The 20,416-nt window shown below is 41.1% G+C and overlaps 1 protein-coding gene and 1 pseudogene across 1 annotated transcript in view; one reads left to right on the top strand and one right to left on the bottom strand.

The window, feature by feature from the left end:
- frmd3 (FERM domain containing 3) overlaps positions 1-20,416 on the bottom strand; it is a 190,354-nt gene that overhangs the window by 33,393 nt on the left and 136,545 nt on the right. Inside the window, exons 10-11 of the mRNA XM_020531677.2 lie at positions 11,573-11,661; positions 9,062-9,136 (exon numbers count right to left, since the gene is read on the bottom strand). Of these exons, the coding sequence (XP_020387266.2) occupies positions 9,062-9,136; positions 11,573-11,661 (164 nt within the window). The remainder of the gene's footprint in view (positions 1-9,061; positions 9,137-11,572; positions 11,662-20,416) is intronic.
- LOC109932526 lies at positions 13,559-13,908 on the top strand (annotated as a pseudogene).

Below are 20,416 nucleotides of genomic sequence, written 5' to 3'. Positions count from 1 at the left end.
TGCTTAAATGGTGCACTGTGAAAGTCCAGGGCAGTTCAAGGCATCAGACATCTCCCTGAATGGAAGCTAGCAATCTTTCACCAGCCATGCTGTGTTCATTGAGATAGCATTCTCGATGAGTACCAGGAAAAGACAGCTGTTAGTGCAGCCCTAATGAGAGGCACAAGAATGACTTGTTTTTGTTTTGCATTATTTATATGTTGTTGGATAAATTTGTTGACTGAAGAATTTACTTGTTGGACTTTACTGATTTTTGTTGGGCAATGGGACTTTCTGGTATTAAGGTGTAGTTAGGGAAAGGCGCATCTGAGTTAGAGTGGGAAGGTCTTTCCTGAAGAGAAATCTCACAATGCAATCAGTCACATTCTGTCCAGTTTTTGATGTTGGATCTAATCTCTGTTGTAAAAGGCCCTAAGGATCCCAAAGGGTTCATATTGAGAGTAAACTTGCAGGTAGAACAGCTTAAGATCTGAAAGAAGTCAGAACTAACACAAGGGTCATCCACATAGCTCCTATAAAATGTCTATCATATTAGTGTAACCTGTAACTAGTTGTTAACGTGAAGTAAACTACTTGGTCAATACAAGAGCCTCTTTTAATTAGACCAGGAAGTGGTTTGCCTCTACCACACTAGACAGAGCAGACCCTGTGTATCCACACTGAAGGAGAATAGTGGCTGCAAACTTGCTCCATGGTAAGATACAGACTTGTTTTAACGTCATGTACAACATGATGAGTCATGGTGTGAGATCGTCAGACTCATCTTAAATCATGCTGCAATTGCAAACAATAAGCAGCAGAGAAGAGCTGAAAATTTAGTAATCCCACAGAAGAAACTCTTGTGGCAAGGTTCGACAAGGAAAATATCCAATCAATGGTAAAAGCAATTTAAATCTAGTAAGAGATTTGCTGCAGGAGCTACTGAGCGAGCTGGTCGGGTGTCAAAGGGAAAAATATACTCGATCTCATCCTTACCAATCTGCAAGCTGCAAATGACAGTATCAGTAAGAGTGACCAGGCTTTGTGGAGATGAAATCCCGCCTTCACACTGAGAATAACCTCCATCATGTTGTGTGGCATTATCACCCTGCTAAATGGTACAGACTTCGAACAGGTCTAGCAACTCAAGAATGGCCATCCAGGAGGTGCTTTGGGCCATCAACAGCAGCAGAGTTGTACTCCAGCACAATCTGCAACGTCATATGCTCCAGTCAATCATTACCATCAAGCTATGGTTCCATGGAGAGTGCAGGAGGGCATGTCAGGAGCAATATCTGGCATACCTGAAAATGAGGCTACCAAACAGGACAACCATATGCCGAACAGCACAAGCAAGTGAAAGACAGAGCTAAGTAATCCCACAAACAACAGATCAAATCTAAGCTCTGCAGTCCTGCCATATCCAACCATGAATGGTGGTAGATAATTAAAAACTCACTGGAGGAGGAGACTCCACAAATATCCCTATCATGAATGATGGAAGAGACCAATGCATCAGCGCAAAAGGTAGTGTTGAAACATTCACAGCAATCTTCAGCCAGAAGTGGCAAGTGGAAGATCCACCTCAGCTGCCTACAGTAATCCTCCGCATCACAGATACCAGTCTTCAGCTGATTCAGTTCACACCATGTGATATCAAGAAACAGTTGGAGGCACTGAATAGGGCTATGGACCCTGACAACATTCACACAATATAGTGCTGAAGACTTGTGCTCCATTATTTGCCAACTCCTAAGCCAAGCTGTTCCAGTATAGTTACAACACTGGTATCTACCTGACAATGTGGAAAATTGCCCAGTTATGTCCTGTACACAAAAAGCAGAGCAAATCCAACCTAGCCAATTACTGTCCCAACAGTCTTCTCTTGATCATCAGCAAAGTGGTGAAAGGTGTCATCAACAGTGCTAACAAGCAGCACCTGCTCACTGACACCAGTTTGGGTTCCACAAGGGTCACTTGGCTCCTGACCGGATTAAATCTTGGTTCAAACATGGACAAAAGAGCTGAATTCCAAAAGTGAGGTGAGAGTGACATCCTTTGATAGCAAGGTCGCATTCAGCCAAGTGTGGCATCAAGGAGCACTAGCAAAACTGGAACAAGTGGGTATTGGGGGCAAACTTTCCACTGTTTGGAGTCATACCTGGCACATAGGAAGATGGCTGTCATTGTTTGAGGTCAGTATATCAACTTCAGGATATCTCTGCAGGAGTTGTCAGGGTAGTGTCCTAGGCCTAACCATCTTCAGCTGTTTCACAATTGAACATCCCTCCGTCATAGGTCATTCACAAGCTTCCACTCTCTCCATCAATGACACTCAGTAACAGCGGTGTGCATCTACAAGATGCACTGCACAAGTCACCAAGGATCCTTAGACAGCGCCTTCCAAACCCATAATCATTTCCATCTAGAAGGATGAGGGCAGTATATATATGGGAACGCCACCAGCTTCAAGTTCCCCTCCAAGCAACTCATCATTCTGATTTGGAAATATATCACCGTTCCTTCACTATAACGGAGTCAAAATCCTAGAATTCCCTCCCTAACGGCATTATGGATCTACCTACACCATGTGTACTGCAACAGTTTAAGAAGGCAGCTCACCACCATGTTTGCAAAGCCAACCAGGGACAGGCAATAAAGGCATCGCTGTCTGGCTGGCATATGTCTCACGAATGAATAAAATAAGAGGATAATTAGGAACTCCACAGAGCAGGAGAACTAATAACTCCTAAGCAAATGCACACTGCACTGTTTGGTGGTGGTCTGTAGGAGGTGCCCCAAGTCAGGGTTTATCTGGGGCATGAACAGTAATCAGAGGCTCCATGAGCAAAGTTAGGGTCTCCAGTGGGCTAGGAATAACCGTAAAAACCTCAAGGAACAACACAGAACACAGGTTGGAAAGTAGTACTTATCTCCTAATTAACCATTACCACCATAGCTGGCAGATACCATGAGGCATGACTACAGCATGGGAAATCAAGGGCCACAAAGGCAACCTAAACTGAGGGCACAGATCTGAGGCTAGAGCAAAGCCAAAATTAAAGCAACAAAAGGAGCAAATTAGAGGCAGCCCAGTTCAAAAAGCAGCAATTTTGGTGGTGGGGAATACTTTTAGAAAGTATTATTTACAGTTTTAGAGTCATAGACACATAGAATCGTACAGCACAGAAACAGACCCATCGGTCCAACTCATCCATGCCGACCAGGTTCCCCAAACTAAACTAGTCCCACTTGCCTGCATTTGGCCCATATCCCTCCAAACTTTTCCTATACATGTACCTATCCAAAGAACTATGTACCTGAACCCCTAGGTCTCTCTGTTTGACAACACTACCCAGGCCCCTACCATTAACTGGTTAAGTCCTGTCCTTGTTGGTTTTATCGAAATGCAATACCTTGCATTTCCAAATTAAACTCTATCTGCAACTCCTTAGCCCACTGACCCAATTGATCAAGATCGCTTTGTAATCTTAGATAAACTTCTTCACTGTCAACTATACCAGCAATCTTGATGTCATCCGCAAACATACTAACCATGCCTCCTCAATTCTCATCCAAATTGTTTACATAAATGACAAACAGAAGTGGACCCATCATCGATTCCTGCAGAACACCACTGGTCAAAGGCCTCCAGTCTGAAAAACAACTCTGCATCACCGCCCTGTCTTCTACCATCAAGCCAATTTTGTATTGAATTGGCAAGCTCTCCTTGAATCCCACGTGATCTAACGTTGATAATTAGTCTACCATGTGGAAACTTGACAAAGTCTTTACTAAAGTCTATGTAGACAAGTTCTAACACTCCACCCTCAACCTTTTTGGTTACATCCTCAAAAAACTCAATCAAGCTGGTGAGACATGATTTCCCACACACAAAGCCATGTTGACTATCCCTAATCATTGCTTGCCTTTGCAAATTCATGTAAATCCTATCTGAGTCCCCTCCAACAGATTACCAACCACTGATGTCAGACTCACAGATCTATGGTTCCCAGGTTTCTCCTTACAGCTTTATTAAATAAAGGCACAACACTAGCCACCCTCCAGTCCTCCAGCACGTCACCCATAGCAAAGATATTTGTATCATCTATAGCTAAGAACCCTGCAATTTACTCCCTAACTTGCCATAACGTCCTGGGATACACTTAGTCAGGTGCCGTAGATTTATCTACTTTAATGTTTTTTTTAAGACCTCCAGCACTTGCTCTTCTGTAAAGTGGACTTTTTCATGACATCAATATTTATTTCCCCGAGTTCCCTAGCCTCTAGCTCTTTCTCCACAGCAAGAACGGATGCAAAAATCTTCATTTATTATCTCTCCCATCTCCTGTGGTTCCACAGATAGACAATCTTGTTGATCTTTAAGGGGCCCTATTATCTCCCTAATTGTTCTTAATGTACTTGTAGAATTTGATTATCCTTGACCTTATCTGCCAAGGCTATCTCTTCTCCCCTATTTGCCCTCCTGATTGCCCTCTTAAGAATGCCCTTACACCACTTATACTCTAAGAGATTCATTTGATCTCAGTTTCTATACCTAATATATGACTCCTTCTTATTCTTGACCAGAGCCATGTATCTTTATTCATCCATTGTTCCCTGCTCTTACCAGTCTTACCCTTTACACTAACAGGAAGATAATGCCTCCAAACTCTTGTTATCTCACTTCTGAAAGCCTCCCACTTGTCAGTCTTCCTTTTACCTGCGAACAGTCTACTCCAATCTACTCTTGAAAGTTCCTGTCTCATGCCATCAAAATTTGCCTTACTCCAATTAAGACTTTAACTTTTATACAAGGCCTATCCTTTTCAATAACTATTTTAAAACTAGTAGAATTATGATCGCTGGTCCCAAAGTGCTCCCCCACTAACACTTTAGTCACTTGCTCTGCCTAATTTCCCAAGCAAAGGCCAAGATTTGTTCCTTCTCTAGTAAGTACACTTACATATTGATAAAGAAAATTTTCTGGAACACATTTAACAAATTTATTACTATCCAAGCCCTGAACAATAGAGCAGTCCCAGTCTATGTTTGGAAAGTTAAAATCCCCTACTCCTACAACCTTATTATTTTTACATATATCCAAGATCTCTCTACATATTTGCTCCTCAATTCCCCCCCACCCCCCCGCCGACTATTGGGGAGTCTATAGTACAATCCTATCAAGGTTGATCATCCTCTTCGTATTTCTGAGTTACAGCCATATGGCTTAACTGGACAATCCCTCAGAATTATCCCAAGTACAGCAGTAATGTTTTCCTTAATCAAAAACACCATTCCCCCTCCTTTCTCATCTCCCTTTCTATCCTTCCTATAGCACCTAAACCCCAGAAAATTGAGGTGCCAGTCCTCTCCCACCCTCAACCTTGTTTCTATAAAACTATAATGTCCCAGTCCCATATTCCCATACATGCCCTGAGGTCATCTGCCTTACCTACAAGAACCCTTGCATTAAACATAGAACATAGAACAGTACAGCACAGTACAAGCACTTCGGCCTACAATGTTGTGCCGAATATTATCCTACTACGATCAATCTACCCTGCATACCCTACATTTTATTATCCTCCATGTGCCTATCCAAGAGTCGCTTAAAAGTCTCTAAAGTATCTGACTACCACTGCTGGCAGCGCATTCCACACGCCCACCACTCTGTGTGAAGAACCTACCTCTGATATCTCCCCTATACCTTCCTCCAATCACCTTAAAATTATACCCCCTCATAATAGTCATTTCTACCCTGGGAAAAAAAGTCTCTGACTATCCACTCTATCTATGCCTCTCATCATTTTGTAAACCTCTATCAAGTTACCTCTCATCCTTGGTCACTCCAATGAAAAAAGCCCTAGCTCCCTCAACCTTTCCTCATAAGACTTGCCCTCCAGTCCAGGCAGCATCCTGGTAAATCTCCTCTCCACCCTCTCTAAAGCTTCCACATCTTTCCTATAATGAGGTGACCAGAACTGAACACAATATTCCAAGTGTGCTCTAACCAGAGTTTTATAGAGCTGCAGCATAACCACACGGCTCTTAAACTCAATTCCCGTACCAATGAAAGCCAACACACTATACGCCTTCTTTACAACCCTATCAACTTGGGTAGCAACTTTGAGGGATCTATGGACGTGAACCCCAAAATCCCTCTGTTCCTCCACACTGCCGAGAATCCTGCCATTAACCCTGTATTCTGCATTCAAATTCAACCTTCCACAATGAATCACTTCACACTTTTCTGGGTTGAATTCCATCTGCCACTTCTTTGCCCAGCTCTGCATCCTGTCAATGTCCCGTTGCAACCTACAACAGCCCTCCACACTGTCCACAACTCCACCAACCTTCGTGTCTTCAGCAAACTTACTAACCCACCCTTCCACTTCCTCATCCAAGTCACTTATAAAGATCACAAAGAGCAGGCGTCCCAGAACAGATCCCTGCGGAACACCACTGGTCACCCAGCTCCAGGCTGAATACTTTCCTTCTACTACCACCCTCTATCTTCTATTGGTCAGCCAGTTTTGAATCCAGACAGCTAAATTTCCCTGAATCCCATGCCTCCTTACTTTCTGAATGAGCCTACCATGTCGAACCTTATCAAGTGCCTTGCTAAAATCCATGTACACCACATCCACTGCTTTACCATCAAAGTGTTTTGTCACATCCTCAAAGAATTCAATAAGGCTTGTGAGGCATGACTTACCCCTCACAAAGCCATGCTGACTATTTCTAATCCATCTGTGCTTTTCCAAATAATTATAAATACTATCTCTCAGAATCCTCTCCAATAATTTGCCCACCTCAGAAGTAAGACTAACCGGTCTGTAATTTCCAGGATTATCCCTATTACCTTTCTTGAACAAGAGAATGACGTTTGCCATCCTCCAATCTTCTGGTACTACTCCAGTGGATAGTGAGGACGCAAAGATCATTGTCAAAGGGGCAGCAATCTCTTCCCTCGCACTTCCTGTAGAAACCTTGCATATATCCCGTCTGGCCCAGCGGACTTATCTATCCTCATTTTTCAATTTCTAGCACATCCTCCTTCCTAACATCAACCTGTTCGAGCATATCTGCCTGTTTCATGCTGTCCTCACAAACGTCAAGGTCCCTCTCACTGATGAATACTGAAGGCAAAGTATTCATTAAGGACCTCCTCTGACTCCGCACACAAGTTCCCTCCACTATCCCTGATTGGCCCTACCCTCACTCTGGCCATCCTCTTATTCCTCACATAAGTATACAAAGCCTTGGGGATTTTCTTGATCCTACCCACCAAGGTTTTCTCATACCCACTTCTAGCTCTCCTCAGTCCATTCTTCAGTTCCTTCCTGGCTACCTTGTAGACCTCTAGAGCCCTGTCCGAGCCTTGCTTGCTCAACCTTAAGTAAGCTTCCTTCTTCCTCTTGACTGGGTGCTCAACATGTCTTGTCATCCAAGGTTCCTTCACTTTACCATCCTTTCCCTGCCTTTCCCTGTCCCTGGGACAAACCTATCCAGTAACTGTAGGAACTGCTCTCTAAACAACCTCCACATTTCTATCGTGCATTTCCATGAGAACATCTGACCCCAATTGGTGCGCTGTAGTTCTTGCCTAATATCATTGTAATTCCCCCTCCAATTAAATACTTTCCCATACCGTCTGCTCCTATCCCCCTCCATGACTATAGTAAAGGTCAGGGAGTTGTGATCACTATCACTGATATGCTCTCCCACCAAGATAAAATAAATGTGGTTTAATTTTTTCAGTTACCTCATTCTCTGACTTGTTCTTGCCTGCCTTTTCTAATTAACTTGCTTTTTCCAATTGAGAACCATCCTCACTCTCACTCCTACTTAGGGTAACACCCCCACCATCCCACCCAAGTTTAAACCCTCTCAAGTAGTTCTACCAAATCTCCCCACCAGGATATTAGTCCCTCTCCAGATGCAACCTATCCCTCTTGTATAGGTTACCTCTGCCCCAAAAGAGGTCCCAATGATCCAAAAATCTGAATCCTTGCCCACTGCACCATCTCCTCAGCCATTAATTTATCTGCACCATCTTCTTATTCTTACTCTCACTAGCACACAGCACTGGGAGTAATCCAGAGATTACTACCTTTGAATTTCCGCATTTTAACCTTCTACCTAACTTCATACATTCACTCTACAAAGCCTCAACCCTTTCCCTAATTTTGTCGTTATTAACTGTGTGTACTTTTTTCCACTTCTCACTCTCCCCTTTGACAATATACTCCAACTGTTTCGAGACATCCTTGACCCTGGAACTAGGGAGGTAGCCACATGGAAAAATGTGGATTGATTCAGAAAGGTCAGAGTGGATTTGTCAAGGAAAGGTCATCTCTAACTTGCTGGAGATTTTTTGAAGAGGTGACAGAGAGGGTTAATGAGGGCTATTGATGTGATGTACATGGAACTTCAAAAAGGCATCCACTACATAACAAACTTATGAGGAAAGTGGTAGATCAGACAATAAAGAGGACTATAGCAAAATGGATACAAAATTGGCTGAGGGATAAGAAACAGAGTAATGGTATTTTTGGTTGGGTATTCATTGACTGTAAGAAGGTTTGTAGTAGAAGATCCAGACAAGAACCTCCTAACACTGGTAGAAGGCTACCACCACTAGCTATAGGTATCAACACTCATTCAGTACCATTCATTCATTTGTCGTCCAGGGTTGTTAAACTATTCTCAACTGTCATGGATCACTAGTTATGCATCCTTTTTTTAAAAAAATATTGCTTCTTACAAAACTACTTTAAATCACTTTTGAACTTGGTCCCTTTTCAGGTTAATTGGTGATTCCTGAATGTAAACCTTAAACGTTGTGCACCGGTTACTTAAATGCAAACTGAATACTTTGATCTTAAGGCAAATCTATAGATTCTGTTCTCAGGCAACTCAGGGATTTGGACTTGGTGGTTAGAATTAGAATGCAAGTGGTTTAGCCATTGCATTTATGGTTAGTCTCCAAGTTATTATATAAAAATATGTTGCTCATTGTATTTATAAACTTTAGGCAAAATAATAAGGCAGAGAATTTTTTGACAGAAAGACCTACCTGAACCGAAACCTTCTGCCTTTGAAAAAGATGTTGCTGCTGGAAACAGTCTTGATCTGACTGGATTTTTCATACCTAGAGATATGAAAAATATAGTATTCAGTGTAATTAGCAAAAGCAAATTTACATCCACATAAAATATTAGGTATTACTTCATGGCCTAGATTTACTCATTCTGCTTTTGTCAGAAGCTGGGCAGGCCAAACAATTTCAATTCAGAGATATGGATACTAATATAATAAAAACAGAATACTCTGGAAGCTGGGTATCTGAATTAAAAACAGAAAGTACTAGAGAACTGCAGCAGATCCGGCTGCTTTCGTAGAGAGAGAAAGAGATCTGTTTGAGTCGGATATGACTCTTCTTCAAAATGGAATACCACTACGGAATGCTAGTATGTCTGAATCTCAAACAGAATCTAAATCAGCAGGTTTTGGGAGATTCTAGTCTCCTGTGCCAGGGAGACATGTTTACAATTTAGTTCACATCTGCCAAACAAAAATTTATGGAACAATAATACAATTGAAGGGCCACACACTGTTTAGGTGATAAACATTGGACTTGTTTTTTTGTTTGAGATTACATTTACAAATACTTGTAATCATAATCTTATAGAATTTCACATTCAGTGACAGGGAAAGAAGAGTTGATCGAAGATTAGTATTTCAAACTTAAATTAGGGCAATTATAGGGACATGAAAGCAGAGCTAGCTAAAGTGAACAGAAAAATTAGGTTAAGGGATAGGTCAATGGAGATACAGGGGCAGACAATTAACGGAACGGAATGGAAGTATATATAAATCTTATATATGTAGAGCCTCATGTTCTGATTGCCAAGATGTAATGACTCATGTGCCACAAGGATCAAGGCTGTCTTTTTTTACAGTTTATGTAAATGATAAAGAAAAATTCCAAGAGTGACCCATTATCCATGGTTAAATAAAAACTTAAATAAAAAACACAGTAACCTAAAGATGGGTGGTAGCTCATAAGATTGGATAGAATATTTTTTAAAAAGCGATTAATGAAAATATTGACAAGGAAGGAAAAATTAGAATGTGTGTGAAAACTAATGAGGAACATATAAACAGATGGTAAGAGTTTCTACAAATATTTTAGAAAGCAGAGTCAAGAAAGAAACATCAGTCCTTTGGAAGTGAATCTGGACAATTAATAATGAATAATAAGGATATGGCAGATGAGGTTATGTTTCAGTTACACAATGCATTGGTGAGATCACATTTGGAGTACTGTGTACAACATGGGTCACATCATTTAAGGAAGAATAAACACTGTTCAAAGGTTTACAAAACTAATATCTGGTACTAGACCAATATCTGGAGTGGGTGGATTATTTTATGAGGAAGATTGGACAGTTTAGGCTTGTATCTGCTGGAGTTTAGAAAAGCAAGAAGCAACTGGATTGAAACGTATAAAATTCTGAGGAATTGCGGCAGCATAGATTGGCAAAATATGTTTACTGTTGTGGAAGAACATAGAACCAAGGATCTCTGTTTAAAAATAAGGCATTGTCTATTCATGACAGAACTGATAATATTTTTCTCACCAAGCATCTTGAGTCTTTGGAACTCTCTAAAGGCAGTGGAAGCAGAGTCTGTCAGTATTTTTAAGTCAGAAATGAGTAGATTCTTGATACACAAGGGGTGACGGTTTATCAAAGGTAGGCAGGAATATGGAGTAATCAGATCAGCCATGACTTTATTGAATGGTGGAGCAGGCTTGAAAAGCCAATTGACCTACTTCTGCTCCTAATTCGTTTGTTTATATGCTTGTATTATTTCTATGACCAGTTCTTCAGGCTATTTTGAGTTAGCATCAAATAAAAGCATTCAATCTAACCATACTTTGCCAAATCCCTCTCTTCCTAGACATATTATATCAAAAGAAAAATCAAAAGTGGCATATACATTAAATACAAAAACAAAGTTGCTGGAAAAGCTCAGCAGGTCTAGCAGCATCTGTGAAGGAGAAAACAGAGTTAATGTTTCGGGTCCGGTGACCCTTCCTCAGAAAGGTTTCTTTTGGTTTTTATATACATCAAACACGTAAATATTCATCACACTATTAGGCAATCAAACTGTTAAAACTGAACATTACAAAACAATTTTAAACAGCATATAAAATTGTGTGCATTATTTTAAACTGTGAGTAATCATGACAAATTTAGAGGGAGGAAATGTATGGGAAATGTATAATTTGAGAAAAGCTTATCAAATTGATCAATATAAATTAATATACTGCAAATGCTGGAAATCGGGAATAAAGACAAAGTACAGCAAATATTTAGTAAGTCTGGTAGCAAGCCTAACATTAGAGACAAAGTTAATGTTTCAGGTCAATGACCTTCTGATGAAAGATCACAGACATGAAATATTAACTCTTTACTCTCTCCAGAGATACTGCTAGACCTGATGAGTATTTCCAACATTTTCAGTTTTTATATCACTTTCATCAGTTTTCCATAAAAACATCTCAGTATTCAAAACTCACTTGTAAAAAGCTTGGTTCTCCACACCACATTTCCAAAGATGCTTGCAAGCAGCTGGGGTTGATGTATGGTAGGTCAGTACAGTTTTCTTCTAAGAATGTGAAACAAAAAATATTATTAAACTGGTGTCTAAAAATACATATAACAAAAATATAAGGCATATAATGGTATTGTGGGTCTACCTACAGCAGATGAACTGCAGCAGTTTGAGTAGACAGCTCACCATTATCTTCTGAAGAGCAACAGGGATGGGCAGTGAATGCTGGCCAACCAGTGATGCCCACACTCCATCAGGGAATTTTTTAAAAATAAGCAAAATTACTACCTATCAGCATGGCCATCTTTCAAAGTATTGATGCTTCGTATATGTCCTTGGTTAGCAGGCATTAGATGGGTGTTTGATCACGTGGGACTTGAGGGTATGTACTCAACCAAATATTTATACAGTTGTACTCTTCAGCAGGGTCACATGTATAGCAATTAGAATTGACACCCTTCACTTGTATTTTGCTCCTGCTAATAGGCTCTGAAGCCAGTTATTGTGCTCTGTTACTGTTGCATGGAGGGCTGCACAAACCTGGGACCTAATCCAATAACCTCTTGCCTTATACAACGCACTACCAGGCCACAGGATGTCACCCAATGAGACATTGGGAAAGACAGAGTATAGGGACATATCACTTCAACAATGCAAATCTGAAGATCAATAAGAGCAGATCGGTAATTTGAGGGCAGAATGTCACACTCATGAAGAGAAGGAAGATCAAATCAGGGAAGGCTTCATTCAGAAGCTATTGCTAGAGAAACAGGAGCAGAGGAAGAAAAAAGAACAATTAAAAAAAGTGATAAAAAGCTAGCTCAGGTAATCTTTAAAGGATCTGTCTGTTTACAATTATTAGTTTATGTTTATCATCTCCCGATATCTGGGGTTGTTTAGGTACAAATTAATAATCAACAATAAATTTAAAAACAAAATAACGAATCTGCATTTTAAACATTCTCTGGAAGTTTTAAACTTTGCTTAAAAGTTCTTTAAAGAACTGGAAGATATCAACTACTTAAATCTCCTCTGGATGAGACAGTAAACCAAAGTTCCAGGATCCTCCAGTGGTAGATGTAAAAAAAAATTCCCAAAACAGTAAGGAAAAGCAAAAAATTATTTCAGTGTCCCAGCCCTCAACCAAACATCACTAATAAACAGATTAACTGGTCATGTACCTAAACGCTGCCTATGAAAACATCGTAGTATGTTTAAATTGGTGGCTCTTCTTACCCACAATTGTGACTACTCTTCAAAAAGTACTTCATTGGCTGTTATTGGTAATTTGAGATGTCTTGGGGGTCTGAGAGATTCTACCAAATTGCAAGTTCTTTCATTTTTGTTACCTATGTAGCAGATAAGTTTATTTTTCGTTCATATTATTATTTCCTGGCCCTAACTGCTCTGGAGAAAGTACTGTAAATGGCCTTTTTTGAGTCTCAGGCAACATTACTTTTTACATATTCTTCCACAAATCCATAATTGCCATTGGCAATTATAAAAATACTCTAAGGTGCTTCACAGGAGCATAATCTGAGCTGGGAAGACATTACTACAGGTGATAGATCATAAAAGGTAGGTTTTTTTATTAAAAGAGAGCCTTAAAGGAGGACAGAGAAGTAGAAAAGTAAGGAAACTTAAGAATGACTTGCAGAACTTAAGGCCTAGACAAGAGAAGGCACAACCAAGAGAAGGAAGTGGAGAACGATCAAGACTTCACAGAATCATCGAATCTTTAATGATTCAGAAAAGGGCTATTTGGCTCATCATGTCATCACTTTAAACCTAGGCCCCTGTCACTCTGCTCAGGTGAAAAGCCCCTTCCCATCCATCTTATCCATTCCTTCACAATTCTGTACATCTCAATCAAAACTCTCCTCTCCTCCCCCTCACACACCACCCCTCGGGCTCAGCAAACACAGGCAAGCAGGCAGCCAGGCAGACAAAAATGGTGGCAGCCAAGGAGACAAAAATGTTTTGAAGTCCATCAACTCCAGGCTCCAGCTGGTTATGAAAAGTTGCAAATACATGCTAGGCTACAGAGATTTTGAAAATGATTCATCAAGGCAAAGCCAAGCTGATTATTCTTGCCAACAACCGTTCAGTTCAGCCTTGAGGAAGTTGGAGATGGAGGATTATGCTATGTTAGCCAAGATTGGAGTGCGTCATTTTAGTAGCAACGACATTTAACTTGATACAGCTTGTGGTAAATACTACAAAGTATGCACACTGACTATCATTCATCCTGCTGATTCTGACATCATCAGCAGCATGACAGAACAAATCAGTAAGAAATAAACTTGGCTCAACTCTGGAATATTATACAAATAAAGTTATTCCATTTTTTAAAAAAGGTAAAAATTCCATATTTCTTAAACAACTTATCAAGCTATCTTAGGATCATTAGAGATCTGTGGATATTCACTCCAAGGTCTCTCACTGCCTGGACACTCAACATTCCCCCCCTTTGTCTTGTTCAGTTTACTCAAATACATCATTTCAAATGTTTCCATTTGTGCTTTTCTATCTGCCTGACCAGTCCATTGATATCTTTCTATTTTTTAAGACTACCCTCCTCACTAACAATGACATCTTTTTTTTTCATCTGCAAGTTTCTTGACAATGCCCCATACATTTATATCTAAATCATTAACATACACCACACGAAGCATTGACTAGTACTGATCCCTGCAGCACATCACTGGAAACAGCCTTACAGTGGCAAAGACATCCACCAATAATTACCTCTTATTTCCTGTCTCTGAGCCAATTTTGCACCTAGCTTGCTTGCTAGATTCCCATGGAACCCACTTGGGTTTAAATTTTTTTTTAACAAATCTGTCATGTGGTACCTTGTCAAAGGCCTTGCTAAAGTCCACATAGACCACCTCAACTGCACTCCTCTCATCAATTCCCCTTCAAAATATTCAATCCGATTACATAGATACAATTTTCCCTGAATCCATACTGACATTCCTTAATTAATCCATATCCTTCTAAGTGATAGATTATTTTGTCTGACTGGTCTGTGATTAATTGGTCTATCCCTCACTCCCTTTTTATACAAACATACAACACCAGCAGTGTTCCAAACCTCTGACCTATACCCAATGAGGACTGGAAAATGATGATCAGGCCTTCTGCCTTTCTTCCCTAACTTCTTTTAACATTTCATTTGATCCTGTGATTTATCCACCTTCAAGGTTGTTAATCCCATTAATAATTCCCCTCTCCTTATATTTATCATATCCAATACTTCTAACAATTGGTCTGCCCAATTCTTACTTCTGTAAGCTTAACGTCATCCAAAACATGTTGTCTGAGTCTTATCACACAGTAAATCCTGTTCTATCAGCTCTTGTTGACTTGCATTAGCTCCAAAACAACACCTTGACTTTCAAATTCTCACCCTTGTTTTCACATCACTCTACTTTCCTAACTCTGTAATCTCACAAAGCCCACAACACGGAGATATCTGTGATGCTTTGATTCAGGCCTCTTGTGCATTCCTAATCATAAATGCTCCATTATCAGAGGCCTTGCATTCAATTGTTTGGTTCCAAGATCTTGACCTCTTTGCCTCCATTCCTAATTTTCCTCCTTTATGATGCTTTTAAAATCTACCTCTTTGACCAACTGATCATTCAAGTTAACATTGCCTCATTTGGATCGGTGACATACTTTATTTTAATGCTCCTGTGAAGCATCTTGGAAATGATTAGTTATGTTAAATATTAATAAGTTGTTGTTGTACACCTGGAAGAGCTTGTAAAGGGACACAGGATCATGGATTCAGTCGGTCTCAATATCCTCAAGGATCCTGCCAGGACTTGCTGTGAAAACTCATATGAAAAATGTCTTGTTAGGCGACCAACTGCCATGGGATAGTAGTGTGTTAGAAATACATATACATTAAGGGACTATGAAAGACTGGAATATGGCACTGTTTGGACATTCCAGATTAGAAAGGGTTTTTACTGTGTAATTTCTGGGAGTTGTATTCAGCAATAAGTACTGGAGAGTCAGAGATTGTAGTCTGCTGTAGTTCATTTACTGTTTACAACAAATCAAGTGATTTTGAAGAAGCAACGCTTTTGAGAAGAGATAACAGATGAGATTTATTCGTTGCTGGACAAACAAGTGAAGGGGTCCTGACTTGAAGGTTGCCTAGCAACAGTGTGGATTGGCAGTTGCTATATTTTCTAGCATACCTTACCTTCTTTTAAGGTGGAAGGTGTCTTCTCCCAGCCCAGGCCTAGTGACAAGGTGGCTTCCAATGGCCCAGAATAGCAGAATAGGCCTGGCAGGGCAGTCTCCTGGTGTGGCGGGCTTGACCAGGAGGGGTGATCTTGGCCTTGAGTGGCATTCTTGTCCAAGCACAGAATTCTCATCTTGGCATGGAGTCTCATTCTTGCTTTGGAGATGGCTTCCGAATCTTCCAATGGCCCAGTATGGAGGTCTCATCTCAGCATGGCAGTCTCGGACCAGCATGGCGGTCTCAGCCCGGTTTTCCAGCGTATCCCGAACCCAGAAGTCATTAATTGAACTGTGATGAACTTTGATTTTTTTTCTTATTTATGACTTCTGTCATTAATTTAGGCACCATGCTATGGTGACTTATAAAACTACTTTTTTTGTAAAAATACATGTGACAATAATTTGCTATTCTATTCTATTCTAAAGCAGAAGCAGAAACAGCTGTCAAGATCTCTCTTGGCTGACATATTGTAAGCATCTGATAAAATCAAAATATCAGGATTTCGAATTGACTTTCATCTGAGCTAAAGTCCGATTTGAAGATCTCATTGATTCTATAACTGTCAGGATTGCGTTCTCAATGACAGGAAGTCGACTGAACTTTGAAAATTCTTTTTTGTTTCCTTTGAGCTTGGACCCTTGGCCCCACTGGGGTGTTTTCCCATTTGCCCTTTTTCGCTAGAGTCGTCCTGTCTTGTCTGTCACGTGATTGTGCATTTTTAGGATTAAGGGGGTAAAGTTTAATTCCATGTAATGGCTTTATTGATATAACAAACAAGTTATTTTTAAGCTTATTGAAGTAAACCTAGTGAATATAAAGTCTCTGTTGCTCTGGGTAACAGTAATAAGAAATAAATTGACCATTTTGCTGACTAAATAAAACATTTACATTTTTGATACAGCTCGTGGAGTAGAGGTACTTGATTCCCAATGCACTGCTCCCATCAGAGTCACTACAGATGGGGAGAAGATGTTTCCAGGTAATATCCTCTGTTTTGAGAGAGCAGTATAATTACAGCCTGTGGGAGCTGTAATCCTTTTGGTTATATTTCTGTCAGGGACAGTGAAAATTGGAGCCAATAGAACTCATGACAGCTTACAAGGTCAAAGGAATAAGTGAGTTTCATTGGAACAAAGTAAACTAGGCAGTTTCTAACTGCAGCTGATGGTGAAGGAAATGAACATTTTTCACTGGTTGCAATTTGAACACAAAACAGTCAGTCCTTCAGTTGAAAGCAGCTGGGAGAGACATTTGAAGGAGAACAGTCTGGAATCAAGGGTTACGGGGAAAAGGCAGGAAACAGAGTTGAGGATTTATCGCAGATCATCCATGATCTCATTAAATGGTGGAACAGACTCAATGGGTTGGATGGCCTACTTCTGCTCCTGTGTCTTATGGTCTTAACAATTGCAAAAAGTAACAAGTGTGGAGAAAGATAAGAAAATAAAACAGAATTACACAGGTGACAATGGAATTGTACAAAGTTAATATTGCTACATTTAAGGAAGGTAGGAGGATGAACAATCAGGGGAAAAGTGAATTTAAAAAAATTGGAGGTATAGTCATCAAACATAATTAATGCCGATTATATAGAAAGCTGCAGGTTTTTAGTTCTGCATAGTAGGATCCTCAAAAAAAAAACAACCACCAGCATTTTCTACCTGTCCTTCCACCACCAATCTTGATGGTCCAGGAGGTAGGAATTCCTATTTATCATATCCTAGGAGGATAGGAGGCTATTCCTACATGATAACTGGAGTCAGGCCTGTCACCACCTGAAGCATTGGTGGAGGGGGGGGGGGTGCTGGTGCTGGTAATTGAGGGTGGAAATTGTGTAGGGAACCCAGAGTGATAAAAGGCTCACAAGCAGTCCCATTTTAGTGCTGTAAAACTTGTAGGAAGTTCTGTGAGAAGACAGGTACAGACATTACAGAAGCTGGGTCAACTGTGAGCCATTGCTGGTAAGATTGCTGAGTAACATACTGTTGCCCTTTGAAAATTGGCACAGTATGAAAAGGGTTTCAGTGAACTCCCAACCCAGTGCTTGACTTACTGCTGTCCTCATCTGCTGCCTTTGAAGCTGAAACCCTGGAGGTTTCTTGAGAGCAGTGTTTAGCTGCTCTCTTCAACTGCCTTGCTCCTGTCAAATGGACATACAGCTGGTCACAGCATAGATGTGCTAGGGGATACAGCAGCCCAGCTCAGGTTCTATACAGCTCTTTACAACTTCCTACTCACTAGGACCTCAGCAGAGGAGGTAAGAGAATGAGCAATTCCATGGTTAATCCCAGCCTAACTTCAGGCTAAGGCATGTATGGCCCTCAAGGAAGTCTGTCGCCTTAAAATGTTGCTGCACAGTCACAGTGCATGCCACCCTAGTACCCCCATACAGTAATAGCAAGGCTACCAAGCTTCTACAAAGAAAACATACTGACATTCAGAACACAAAAGACTATCACCTTAACATCATGCCAAGTTAATAATGCGACACACACATACTAATAAATGGAATTCATCAATCCCAGTCACAGGATGGCTGATAGTGGAAGCAGCCATGAAAGCAGGGGCATACCAGTCCTTCAGTTCATTAATAGGCAGCTCAAGATTTTAGTGCATGGGGTGAACAGAGGAAAGTCATACTTATCCTCCAGGCCATAAGTTGCCCCAACCATAGCAAAGAAGGTATGAATGGGGATTGTGAAGGTGGTCAGCTGGTCACTGATATACATGGGTGCAGTACCAAAAGCATTTCTATGATTTGCTGTGTCCTGGCAATATAAGTGTGTTCTTAACTGAGTGTTCCCCATGGATCACAGACATGTAAAGTTTTTGGGGTCTCAGGTGCATGATGCTTCCTACCCTTGGAGAAATGTGTGCCCTGGTCATTGAGATAGCATCAACCATACAAGGAAATCAATTTCAATCCCAGTGGAACAGAATCCCTGTGCTGTGCAACACATTACCCTTTCCCTCTTGTTCTCACAGGATGCATAAAAGAGGAAGAGGATCCAGGGTGGAATTGCACTGCTGAGGGCCAGATGAGCTGTGGAGGAGAAGACAAAAGCAGATCACATCTATTGAGCATCTGGTTGACAGCTATTACCCCATTCAGGTGTAAAGGCTATGGAATCAAGAATCCCTACAGTGTGGAAGTTGGCTATTTGACTCATCGGGTCCACATCGACCCTCTGAACAGCATCCTACCCAGATGCACTGTCCCCCCGCCATCCTGTAATTCTGCATTTCCCATGGCTAAGCCATTTAGCCTGCACATCTCTGGACACAATTTTGCATTGCCAATTCACCTAAACTGCACGTCTTTGGACTGTGGGATGAAACTGTAGCAGCCGCAGGGAGAATGTGCAAACTCCACACAGTCGCCAGAGCGTGGAATCAAATTCGGGTCCAGAGTTCTGTGAGGCAGCAGTGCTAACCACTGAGCTACCATGCCACCCCATGGTCAGAGGTGGCATCCTTAAAAATAGTCTGGTGGCAGATCTTGCGGAATGGTAGTGATGGGTGAGGGAGGACGCTGGTGGTATTTTTCACTACAAAGATGGTCCTCAAATCTTGCAGGACAGTCTAACCTGGCTGCATGTTGAACTATTAGTGGAATACCTAGAGATGTCAAATGGTGGTGACTGGGGTCTCCAAGCCTTTTTCTCGTATGCTTCTGTTTTTTTTCTCCTCCCTCAGAACCCAGCATTGTCATTCCCAACCCCAACAGCCACATAACTACCCCCTCAGACTCTAGGAAAAAATCACTGTCCAAGGAAGCAGCTATCGCAGCAGATAGTTCACCAGGCATCAGAGCAGGTACACTCACTTCATTGCGTCCATTTATGGTTTAGAGTCAGGAGCTCTATGAGAAGAGATAATTGTTGTAGCTACATAAAGGAGCAAAATAGTCTCGTGTTTCAGCAGAAGATCATGATTACTCAAAATTACCAAAGGCCTTGATGCCAAAATTAACAGTTTCTAGTGATTCACGATCAGACATTAGCAAAATCATACAAAACATAGAAGGGGAGAACAGGAGGAGGCCACCTAGCCCGCTCTGCCATTCATCACAATCATGGCTGATTACCCAACTCAATAGCCTAATCCTGCATTCTCTCCATAACCTTTGATCCCATTCACCCCAAGTGCTATGTCTAGCCGCCTCTTGAATACATTCAATGTTTTGGCATCAACTATTTCCTGTGGTAATGGATTCCACAGGCTCACTACTCTTTGGTGAAGAAATGTCTCCTCATCTCCGTCCTAAATGGTCTACCCTGAATCCACAGACTGTGACCCCTGGTTCTGGACACACCCACCATTGGGAACTTCATGCCTGCATCAACCCTGTCTAGTCCTGTTAAAATTTTGTAAATCTCTATGAGATTCCCCCCTCATTCATCTGTACTCCAGCAAAAACAACCCTAACCTAGTCAAGAGATAGTAGGAACTGCTGATGCTGGAGAATCTGAGATAACAAGGTGCAGAGCTGGATGAACACAGCAGGCCAAGCAGCATCAGAGGAGCAGGAAAGCTGACATTTCGGCC

This window comes from Rhincodon typus, chromosome 3 (assembly GCF_021869965.1).
Source record: "Rhincodon typus isolate 14 chromosome 3, sRhiTyp1.1, whole genome shotgun sequence".
NCBI lineage: Eukaryota > Metazoa > Chordata > Chondrichthyes > Orectolobiformes > Rhincodontidae > Rhincodon > Rhincodon typus.
The sequence above is the reverse complement of the archived record's forward strand: the minus strand, read 5'-3'. Positions and strand labels throughout refer to the sequence as shown.